Source organism: Contarinia nasturtii, unplaced genomic scaffold, assembly GCF_009176525.2.
Source record: "Contarinia nasturtii isolate CC-2019 unplaced genomic scaffold, AAFC_CNas_1.1 Cnas_scaffold_285, whole genome shotgun sequence".
In the NCBI taxonomy this organism is placed as follows: domain Eukaryota; kingdom Metazoa; phylum Arthropoda; class Insecta; order Diptera; family Cecidomyiidae; genus Contarinia; species Contarinia nasturtii.
The window spans coordinates 5,766,864-5,778,898 of NW_022197640.1; the positions used below are offsets into that span (position 1 = coordinate 5,766,864).

The 12,035-nt window shown below is 33.2% G+C and overlaps 1 protein-coding gene across 6 annotated transcripts in view; it reads right to left on the minus strand.

Annotated features, from left to right (window-relative positions):
• The window catches only part of LOC116337651 (poly(rC)-binding protein 3), a 171,153-nt gene that overhangs the window by 20,159 nt on the left and 138,959 nt on the right, over positions 1–12,035 (minus strand). For all 6 annotated transcript variants that reach the window (XM_031762399.1, XM_031762398.1, XM_031762396.1 and 3 more), the window contains one exon: positions 3,219–3,275. In XM_031762399.1, the coding sequence (XP_031618259.1) occupies positions 3,219–3,275 (57 nt within the window). The remainder of the gene's footprint in view (positions 1–3,218; positions 3,276–12,035) is intronic.

Consider the following 12,035-nt stretch of genomic DNA (forward strand, 5'->3'; position numbering starts at 1 on the left):
TTATATATATTTTTTTTGGTTTTGCTTGAAATTGCACTTTGTAGCAAAGGGCGGCGGCTCTCGTTTTACTGTCACTTGCTTCTCTATCTATTCACTTGGTGATCCCCTTTTATTTGCCATAAAATCCAAAACGAATTTCCAACTTTTTTTCATACTTTAACTTACTAGCATATGATGTGTGCATGTGCATGTAATATACTATTCACAATTTTGCAGTCACATGTATTTTGTTCACGCAATTTATATGTTGCTTACAAACTGCAATATATAATAATACATATGTACGAATAAAAGTGAAATTTGTCGATAACACACTTTCGAAACATATGTCTCAAGTTATTTTCTGATTAAGAATTGAGGGAATGATCAAATTTTATTGAAGTTACGGCTTTATAATTTTTTTTTTATCAAGAAGCAATTTGAGAAATAAGTTAGATGGTATCTCTTAAGTTTTCGATCCTTATTTCCAAAATCACATTATATCTAATGTAAATTTCGTATCTAACAAAAGTGACACTTTCAAAACAACTAAAATATCTTTGCAATTCCTTCTCAATTTGTAATAGGATAAATACAAGTCCACTCTCCTCGGGGCGGACGGGCTGGTAATTGGACCTCTGGTCAGAAGCTATGACGAATCCCATTTTTATTCTAACTCAGTCTAGTGCATGTATTAATAAATGTGAAAGACAATTTTATGTACGCAAAACTTTTCAATAATTTATGTTTACATGCACAACAACAACATTGTTATCGTAAAATATTTATAATATTGCTTATTCAATGGAGTCCAATTCGTGTGCGGGTTATGTTTTGTTACAAAGCACGTAAACTAAAAACGGATCAAATATGCTTTCTCCATTTGTATGTGCGTGTAGTGACGATGATGAATGGCATCGAATGATTCGACATTGGTGCTCGGCAAATCGAAACATTTTGGTTATATTTTCTCTAAGGGTATTTGTGTGCAAAACGTATCAATATTAACATTGTTTTAAAGTCACTTCGAACCCATCGTGTAACTAGTCATATTTCGTGGAAAACAGGTTGTTCAATTTGCAATGCATTTACCATTATAATATGATAAAAGTCAAAGTGTCTTCTTCATTTACCTCTGTTTTAGTCGGAAGAATCATAATTTACACAACTCAACATGGCTGGCGGCGTATCTGTTTTTCTGATGACTTCAAGTTAAACAAACTAAGTTTTGTGCAACTCTTTCACTCAGAAAATGTGCAAATAGTGATTTGAATAAGAGGAAAACACAGACGTTCAAATCAACCGAATTTCATGGATCTTATGAAAGTCATTATGAATGGATGAAGCTGAATTATGGAAAATTACATTCTGCGATAAAATAATAATTTTCACATGGACGTGTGCAATGTATGTCACAAAAAATATATATATTAAATTTAAAAAAACCATATGAATCTAGGGGGTTCCGACTTATACGAATGTTCCATATGCGAAAGAATTTTTCATATATATTTTGCAAATGGAAACGAATGGTCGCGAATGTTTCATACAAATTTGCGGACGGTGTCGAATGTTTCATACACATTTTGCGGATGGCGCATATGAAAAGTCATATTTTTACATTCGCATATACTAAAATGCCCCTAGATATGAATTGTAACAAATATTGAACTTTTGATTGAGCATGAGTGGTGCTTTTGTGATAAATATTACATACAAACATTTTCATACAGCGGACATGTGTGTAAATGACATATTTCCATCACAATTTACGTGATTCGTTAATTTTGCTTTGACTCTTTTGTTCGTGTGCTACTGTGCTGATGCTTGAAAAATGATATTCTTTAATGATTCGATGCATCATTTCAATGCGATACATATCGATTATTTAATATAAGCCGCGGTCATTCCATGATATTCATGTTTCACTGAATAGAGCAGTTCTTTATTTGTGTTCATTTATTTATCTTCATCTTGAACATTTATTTTTTGCTCCATTTGCTTTCCGTTTATTTTGTTTATTTGATTTGATTTTTGCTCGTTTTTTCTACAAAACAGAAAAAAATAGATTCATTCACGCCACGATATTATTCACACAATGATATGAATAACCAACATTTAATTAAATCAATTTCAATTAAAACGAAAACAATGTCACATCTGAAACTGATGTCACCAGTGAAAATCGACTGACTTTTGAAAGCTGAATGAATGGATGTGCATCACGATGTACACGATGTACACGATGTACCCGATGTACATGCAAATAATCAAACACACACTCCCACATTTCGAATAGATAAAAATAATGGTTTGGACCATAAATTGTAATGGATTCGGTGACTGCCAATCTGAATCCATATTTTCCATCTCACTCTCTTTCATTTTGTTATTGATTGCTATCCCCTCACCATCTCTGCCGCTCTCTGTCGCTATATGTCTCGCTGTCGTCGCTTCGTATACATTTACTTGCATTTAAAATGTATTCTAACACTCAGTCAGCTAAGCTGATCAGATTTAAATATGGGAAGTTAAGTAAATTTTAATTGGAATATCCATTAGAGTTGATTAAATGAATAGGTAACATAATGAATCTTTAGCCACAATCAATACGTTGAATAATGTTAAATTGAAATTGAAAAATTATCAAAATCAATCTAAATATTTGCAACCACTTCGATTCGGGCGGTTTAGCAAAGCAATTTATTATCATTTATAACCGCTCATAAATAACTTATTCATGGTGTATGTTTTGCCATATCAACAGAGCGACCAAACGACTGAGTATTATGCAACATTCCTCTTTTCATTTGTTCCATTCAAATTGATGATTGTATTTGGTGTCTCATTTTAATTAAAGTTTAAATTTGCTAAGCTTTTCGAAGCATTTTTTATCCACCATCGATACCGATAAAATTGTTCGCTATTCGCATCGTGCACAACCACCAACCGAATACCGTTTGCCATCGTGCTCATAGCGTAATTCAACCATGCCACGAAATGTGATCAGCAAGTGATTAAATAGATATTTTTAAAATTAATATGACCTCTGATCGTGTTTTGCTCCATCTCTTATTCTTTCCGTTTATCTTCTTTTCTGTCGCATCATGTCGAAGTGTACACGTTAATTAATGATGTGTATATTGGCCAATGAACGCCATCAAGAGCAGAACGTCAATTTTAAATCAAGTCGAGATGAAGAAAATCTCTCATTTAAGTATAAAATATTATCGACTTACCTCTTCGCGGAACCGATTAACGATTTCTCCTTTTTTACCGATAATACTTCCAACTTCCTGCAAAGATGAAAAAAAAGAGAGAGAAAGAAAATGAGATAAATAAAACAAATAACATAACGATTAGTTTAATTACGAAAATCGTGGATACTTTCTTCAAATTGATTCTTAATGACAAAATAAAATCGGATTAGAGTTAATATTGGATTCAATAATGAATCTCTCATAATTTAATCTATTAATTTGATTGGCGTTTGCTCAATGGTCTCATCCTCAAAGTCCATGAAACAAATCGAATCTTTATCATTTCAAAAATACGAACTCGTACCACTCACAAAAGACAATAATACATAAAAGCTAGCATAAAAGTGACCATTGTCTATTCGCACATAACGTCATCGGATTTATTTTTCGAATCGATATTTCTCTATTTCTATTGTATAATTACATTGTTCGATCATCGTTATTGCTGTTTATTCTTGATTGAATGGCTAGAATCCACTCAGGCATCAACATCAAAGCCACCATCGAAGCAGCCATTGCCACCACAACTGTCATCACAGTTAACAAATGCTGCTAAGCTATTTGGCGTCGTTATACATTATAGCGGTACGTTAAGGTTGCGAGTAAATGTTATTAGCGAGTAAATGTTATTGAACTAAACAAGTTTTTCATCCTCAATAGTTCTATGTTGAGTCAGTTAAAGAATTTCAAACATTGCTGTTTTTTTATATTCTATCGCTCTACGGCATTCACACACTATCTATATTATTATATTGGTCGTGTATTGCCTTTAGCTCTTCACAAATCGTGCTACTTCTTGCACTCATTCCAATCATTCTTTTGTTATCCCCCATGTGTGTGTGTGTGTGTGTGTGTATCTTTGTCGATGCTGTTTGGAACATTGTGAGCATTTCTTTGTCTGCATCTTTTTCCACTTCATCGGACACATATGCATAAATTTGTTCACACACAGAAAAGTATGCGAACTTCGTTTCAATGTGTTGTTTTACATTAGAATTTCATCTTTTTTTATCGCATACTTTTTCGTGTTGAATTTTGTTGCGATAAAATGTGATAAAAAAGCGAATAAAAAACTTAAAAACACACACACACACACGACCAAATATCCTTTGTGATTTATTTTTACAGTCTTGTTATTATTTGGATTTTGAGATCATATTGTTGTCGGGTTTTTTTCTGTCTGTGTCTTATTCCACTATCATCTATAACAATGAGCATCTTTATTCATCGTTGCATGAAAATAGCCGCAACCAATTGATATCATTAAGAATACAAGTGGAACAGACTGTACGAAAACTTTTTAAGTGGCATCAATCCAATTGCGTTCAATATTTTTAGCAAACAATCAGTGTGAACATATTTTGTATTGGTTTTATAACTGTTTGTGTGCACAGAACGCACACAAATCTATTTCTGTGTTTTGTTTTGTTTTTATTATTATTATTATTTGTTTGTTTTGAACACGCGATGGCTTCGATTTTTATTAATTGGATGCGACATCAAACGTGTGTTGGCGCGAGTGTTATAAGCTTTGCCCATACATTTCACCATTCAATGTCAATCGAGCTTTGTTTAATAAAATCCAAACGACTTTCGAGAATTTCTTTGACCAATTAAATTATATATCCAAAGATGAAATGGCAAATCTTCAATTAAATGTGTAAAAACATAGTCTGTTTTAAATACACCGGATCATTTATGTAATTAAGCGAAATCATGTATTTCATTTGCTTGCCGACGGCATTTTGTTTGTAAAAGAAAGCTCTCTTGACAGTTATCACTTAATATTGACGCGTATTTTTGTTTTTGTCTTTTTTTTTCTGTCCCCATATAAGGTCGAGGAGGTGGCAAACAAAGAGCTCTCTGTTCTATTAATTAAGGTGAAAACTTTCAGCCAAGTGATTCGCCTGAATGGCATTGTTATGTGATACAACTGTACAACTGAACGATTTATATTCCATTTTCACATCATTCGAAATCTCTCACTCTCTCGCTCTCATTATGTTTTACTTTTTGTTTTGATACTACAATGACTTTGATCATGACTTCCATTGGTATTGCAATTGAGAAAAAAAAAGATATTAAAAGGCACACAAAAAACGTGTCTAATGCGCCAATGTTTGTGTTTGATTTTTATAAAAAAATGTATTCACAAAACACAAACTTGAATGTTGAAAAAAAATACACCGTTTTTTTTATTGTTGTCAATTGCATTGTGTCAAAATGTACCTTCCATTTGAATTAAATATATTGAAATAATATTACAAGTTTTAAAGCCGAGTATTAGTCATTAGATGTCAGATACTCTTTTTTCTGTTCAGTTCATGTCGCACACGAATGTAAATTGAGTTGCGTGCAGAGAGCCGCAAATAGTATAAATATTGTAAAAGAACTGTAAGACACTTATGTAATGTGGTGAAAAGCGTCAAACTGAACGCGAATTGATTGTCACATGAAACAAAAATGAGGAGAGAAAAAGAAAACAAATTCGAGATAGAAACAATGGAATTTTGTGCTGTTCACATGAAACATGTGTTACTCTTCATATTTCCACAGTCGCTAAAAAATACGAGTAAAATTGTTTATCTGATTGTATTTGACATGAATTGATTTTTCTTTGAATTTTCTCTCTGTGTTGTACACTCTAAAAATGTTTCGCCACTCCGTACACCAGACGAACTCAGTCATGTGTGCGTTTTTTGATAATCAGAATAAATACACGCATTTCACACAAGGAGTAATTTCAAACTGAAAATCTCATCGAAAGAGAAAGGGGGAGAGAGAGAGAGAGAGAGAGAGAGAGAGAAAGATGAAACAAAAATGTACACGTTGTATGAAAACTAGATATTGGGAGCGAAACAAAAAAAAACGAGGAAACAACAAATTAACTTTGATGCGTAAGCAAATATTCGGTTGCGCTGAACTGACGGAAAAAGAGCGTGTAATTGTTACCAAGCATTTGGCAAAAAATTCTATTATTTATTTTGTGTTGTGATGATGCTGATGCTGTTGTTATATTTTGCTCAATGTTTCAATACACGCAGTATACGTCACATTTACGTTGGCGATGAGAAAAAAATATATATATGATACGAACATTGGCTACCGTTTCAATCACTCCAAACTGTTGTCACATCTCTCCAACGCACTGGAACTAATTTTTCGTGAACAACTGGATTTTTATTCTAATCACAGATTAAATTGAATGACGTATAACGAAAAATCGACAAATGAAATATGTCCATTTATCGTCGATGAAACGACATTTGAGCGGCGTGAAAGTATGACGACAAGAAAATTATGACATTCTTTTCAAAAAAAAAAATTGTATCAATTATTACGGTGGTTTTATATCTCCGAAGCGTAACTAGAACAGCATTTCTCTTATTTATGACACAATTCTGAAATTAATTTTTAAGTCACGCGAACTGAAGAGAAGAAAATCGGGAAACGAACGGAGAAAATGTTTGGTGCCCTTTAGCGGCATTTTTCTATTGTAACATTGGTTTGATTCGTGTAAAAAAAGAGCTGTAAAAATATGGCACATTCAATATTAATTGTAGTCAGCAGTTGTCTTTTTATACATTCAATCAAATACGTATATGTACGGGTAACCTATTTAAATAGTGTGCTACGCGACACGGATTCCTTTCTGCTCTCATAACAATTGAATTGTATCGTATACATAGTATGTATTACATACGTATTACCATCGCTATCGAGAGACAGATCATGCGACCGAATCGCAGATTTTTGTCACAATTAACACAACATTATATGAAATAATGAATAAAAAAAAGAGACACACCGAACCGATGATATAAACGAACAAATAAATTAAGCAAATGAATCTATCGAATAAGCAAACAACATTGCATCAGATAGAGTGAGAGAAGGCGAAATCGCTAAACCGTATATGCGATTCTATTCGTATATAGAACAAATGTGCATTGTTTGTTGTTATTTTTAATACGACACATGATACGACATAATTGATTCTGATTTTTGGGCAGATATACTGTTTGCAATTTCACATCGAACAAGATTTTGCTTTTTGCATAAAATTTTCGAACTTTGTTTGAAAAATCGGGACACACCGTAAAATAAACAAAAAATAAATAAATTCCGGCATCAGTGGGGAAAATGCAGAGAATGAAAGAGAATGAAAGAGAGAGAGAGAGCGCACGCCTAGTCAAATGTTGATAACGCGGTAGTGACGTCACTGTATATATGTAGATATGTACTGAATAATAGCGAACGAATAAGAAAAAAAAAGCGGTGAAAAGTGTATCTCATGCCGCATGAGAAACCAATTGAAACGAATAGATAGAGAGCCAGAAACGTAGCAAAGAGAGGAAACGGTGGCAATAAATCTCGGATGTGCAAATAAAGCTCATTTAATTGTTATGGAAAATGGTTACCAAAAATAACAATATCGTCTCTAATAAGCCAAAAATACTTTGGCCGATAACATATTGAATCTATAAATGCTTGATGTTTGATGTTTGGATTCAAATATCGATTTAGACAATTCTAGGCCCGAATTTCAGATAATGGAAAATGAGTAGCAACGTTTTCGACAGAAACAAAATAAACCAAACGAAGTGCACATGCAAATACAGATAAATTGTGCACACACACACACACAAATGAGAAAATGTCTACCCATAGAACAGCAAAAATTAACTATAACACAACCACAGAATGGCAATTTGAGTCAACTTTGCAATTCAACAAATTTATTATCCATTCATTTTCATTTAAGGTTGGCGGTTACAAATGCTTAGCGAAAATGGGAAATTGTGTCAATTAAAATATGTGCTTGGTTCGAGTATCCAACATGGAAACAAACAAAGCACTAGCAATAGTCCAAAGCAAGGAAGTATACGAAATCGCTTATGTGTTCATCGTTATATTAATTTTTTTGTGAGGGGGAGGTTATGGTGCCACATATTTCGTTTTTCGTTTCGGCGCTGAGTTTTTTCTGTTAATCCATCATTTTCTTATCGTTTGTCTTTCCATTTCTGTCATGAGCCATATGGATTAACAAATTTGTCTTCAGGAAAATGCATAATTTTGTGGCACATTCCAAAACAGATTGTGATTGGCAACTTGAAATTCTCTCACAGCCCAATATATTCAAATTCAAATGAATCTCCGTCAAATATTAAGTTTTTCGGTTTTCGTTTAGCGTATGGCCATTTTATTTCGTTTACAAAATTTTGTTCAAGCGATAAATTGGTGTCGATTGAAAGTCGGTACGTTGCGTAAGTATATGGCGTACATTCGATGCACGATTACATATCTGAAAAATGCTTGGTATTTAAAATCTTTTTCTTGATGATTTGTCACTTTTCGTTTTAATTTTCCGAGCTGTTTACCAGTAAAATCAGCGTTTTTTTTCTCGAATGAATTCAAATGTGAATACCAATTTAACTTTGTACTTTTGCATTTATTCTAATTTGATTTGTCGGATAAAGCTCAATTTTACTCGTCCTATGACGAAGAAATCGCGCGAACGAATGGCAAAATTGACGATTTGATTTAATTCTACCGAATTAAATGAAATGATATATTCATTTCGTCGAGACTTTTTTTAGCTATTGTGCTTTCAACCTTTCGAATTATTGCATGCTCTCTCTCATTCTGTCCGTGTTGAACATTAAAAGCACATCATATTCTATAATCACACGTATAACATACATAAAAAAAGACGTTTGGGCTAAAGAATGTATGCAATAATATATCTTCGTCGTTTTCTCTCGTTTTTTTTTTTCTTTTTGAGGAAATCAAAATTTCTGATTTTATAAGTAAATAAATAAATGAGCAATAAAATAAATTTCCGAAGATAGCGATGAGAAATGGAAAGAAAAACAACATCAAATACAAATTGTCTATAAAATCGAAGTGCTTCGTGTTTTGAATGCGGACGAAGACGGGGGTGAGAGACGTGCTTTCATCGGCACACGGAATTACGATCGTATATTTTTTTTTGGAGTGTGGATACTTCTTTTTCATCTGTTTGTGAGAGACAAAAAAAAAGAAGAAGACGGAATGAAGAGAGCAAGTGAACAAGGGAGGAAATACCCGAAGAACATGCACGACACATGAAAATATGAATTGCAAAGCATTCGATGAAGAGGTACAGGAAAATTGTTGAGATTGAAAGAAAAATAAACATAATCATTTGTACATAAATACGTACATTTCAAATTTAAATACAGACATACAAAGCAGAGCATTGAAAAAGGAAAAAAAAAGCAAGTGGAGCAAAATTTGTTAGAACAACTCTCGAAATAAGAATGGGGCCTGGTACATCGATACGTCACAGCTGATCTATTTGTTCTGAATCTCTCTTTTTCTCCCTTGATTCGCCTTTTAAGCGTCTGTTCTTTGCATCTCAAGTTCGTTTTGGAGCTGCGTGCTCATGCTGCAACAAATTCATGTTTTATTGAGAAACAAAAACAAAATCGTGCTCCGTCTCTATATTATCAACACTCCTGAGGGAGAGTAGGGAGCTTGTATATTTTCTTTATCGTTTTGTTTTCATTTCGTAATTTTAGCGATCTATGTACATTTTTTTCTTTTATGTTTTGTTGGATGATTGTAAATACAGAAAAAACACATTTTGAATGTATCGATGATGACTTTCTTTTTCAAAATCATTCTATTTGTTGTTATCAAACTAATAGAGTAAGATCGATGTGTGTGTGTGTGTGTCGTATCGAAAATTTAGTGTTTTTTTTTTCGAATTCTTGTGTAAAATATTTCAGAATTTATTTTTTGTGTTTGTCATGCTTTGACGCATCGTTGCATTTGCATTGACAAAGTTTAACAAAAGACTGAACACCGTTTTGATGTGTGTGTGTGTGTGTGTGTGTCGCATTTATGTGGACGTATTTGTGTTGTAATGTTCAAAATGGGATTACCTCTCAATTTTATTTACTTATCTAGTTAGTTTGCTGCTGATGACGGGGTGCAACAACAATAATAAAAAAACGCAGTAGTCACATCCACAGCAGCATCAGCGACAGCAACGGCAACATAGACATCGTTGTTGTCGGCATCATACTTTCGTTCTGTCGATTTGTTTATGTACTCAACACATTCTTATGGTATGTGCGCTCAGCTTTATTTCAATTCAATCTTTTCCTCCATTTGCTTTTCTTCGTGTTTTTCATTCAACTTATTTGAAATGTTGCTCCTTGTAAAAGTTGCTCTTTTCTGCTTCTTAAGCCTTTAGCATCGTCAACTTTTTCTTGTTTTCTTCTTCTCCCGTTCAATTTGCCGTCATTTCGTTTCAATTCTATGCATTATACTAGATTTCGCTTGACTTGGTTATTTTACATCTAACTCTGTTCATCTGTTTGTTTCTCTTTCTCTGGATTCGTCTCATCACCGAGACGGTCGGTTGAATGTTGATTCGATGTTGCCGTCACTGTTACCGGTGCTGTTGCTGCAATGCAACTACAGTTGTTGTTTTGAAAACGTAACACAACAAAGTTCGTATTTGAAACCCTTTCTTGATGCATAGTTGAATAGAATGCTTGTATAATGTCCCATAATTTGTGCATTTTATTGGCGACTTGCCATTCATTTATTTATTTTATTATATTCTCATATTCGTGTTCACCGTAATTTGTTGTTGTTGTTATTTCTTTTTAGATTGCTTTGCCATCTTTTACTCTGTTTTCGTCTGTCCAATTGTATATGTATGAAATAAAAAGAGATATAGCTTGAGAACAATTCTAGAATTCAAATTTAAATATAAGGCATGAAAATGAATGTTATTTTCTATTCAGAGGCATTTTCTTTCGCTTTCTAGTTTGGTGTGTCGTCTCATTCTCATCTCTCATATAGACTGCGTCATTTTTGCTATTTTGGCCTCGGTGTGGTGTGGTTATGCAAACGGGTGGATCACTCGGCAAAATTGCCCATTTAAATAACATTTATATTCTAAATAGACCAATTTTAACTATTGAATAGTTAAGGAACTCACTGGCATCAATGGTTTAAATTTTAACCATTAGTATAAGCAAATATAAAAGCACTATGATACCATCGTGTGGATATTATTGCTCCTTTAATTATGGGTGTATTTAATAGTGACTTCATTGAATTATCTGCAAATATGTTGTCGACCTGTAGTGTATATGCATCATTAAAATTCAAAATGTGCATCAAGGGGTTATCCATCAAACGAGAAATACTAGAAAACTTATGTGTCAAACTTTATGCACTAGAAGAAATTAGCAAAACTAGATTGGTGGATAGCCCCATAATGTGCATAACACTCAACTATGTAAATGAAAAAAATCTTTTTACTGGCAACTTAAAGGATATTTTTTAACACCCAGTCACAAACGCCTATTCTATACGAACTGAAGACCGTAGTCTGAACTGGTTAAGAATCAATTTCGCAGCGCTTTTTATGCGTCACCAACTAAACAAGAAAATTTAACCGAAATATAAATAAAAAGCTCGAGAGCTTGTGTGCTCACATTTACAGGTGAGAAACAAACAGATCAACACAGTGTGTAAATTAGAAAAGATGTTTATGGTCACGTAATTGTAACGATGATGAGTTCGATGTGAAAAAGCATCCACATTTATTCCATATTCAATAATTTTTATTTTTTAGCATTATCGAAGCATCTTATTTACAGATCCATGAGCATTATTTGTTCATGTTATTGGCAAATATTTGAAAACATGTACAAGACCAAATAGATTTGTACAAATCACAAATTAACATTATGATTGTTCATTCAAGATAGCGAATTCTGTGCAAATATA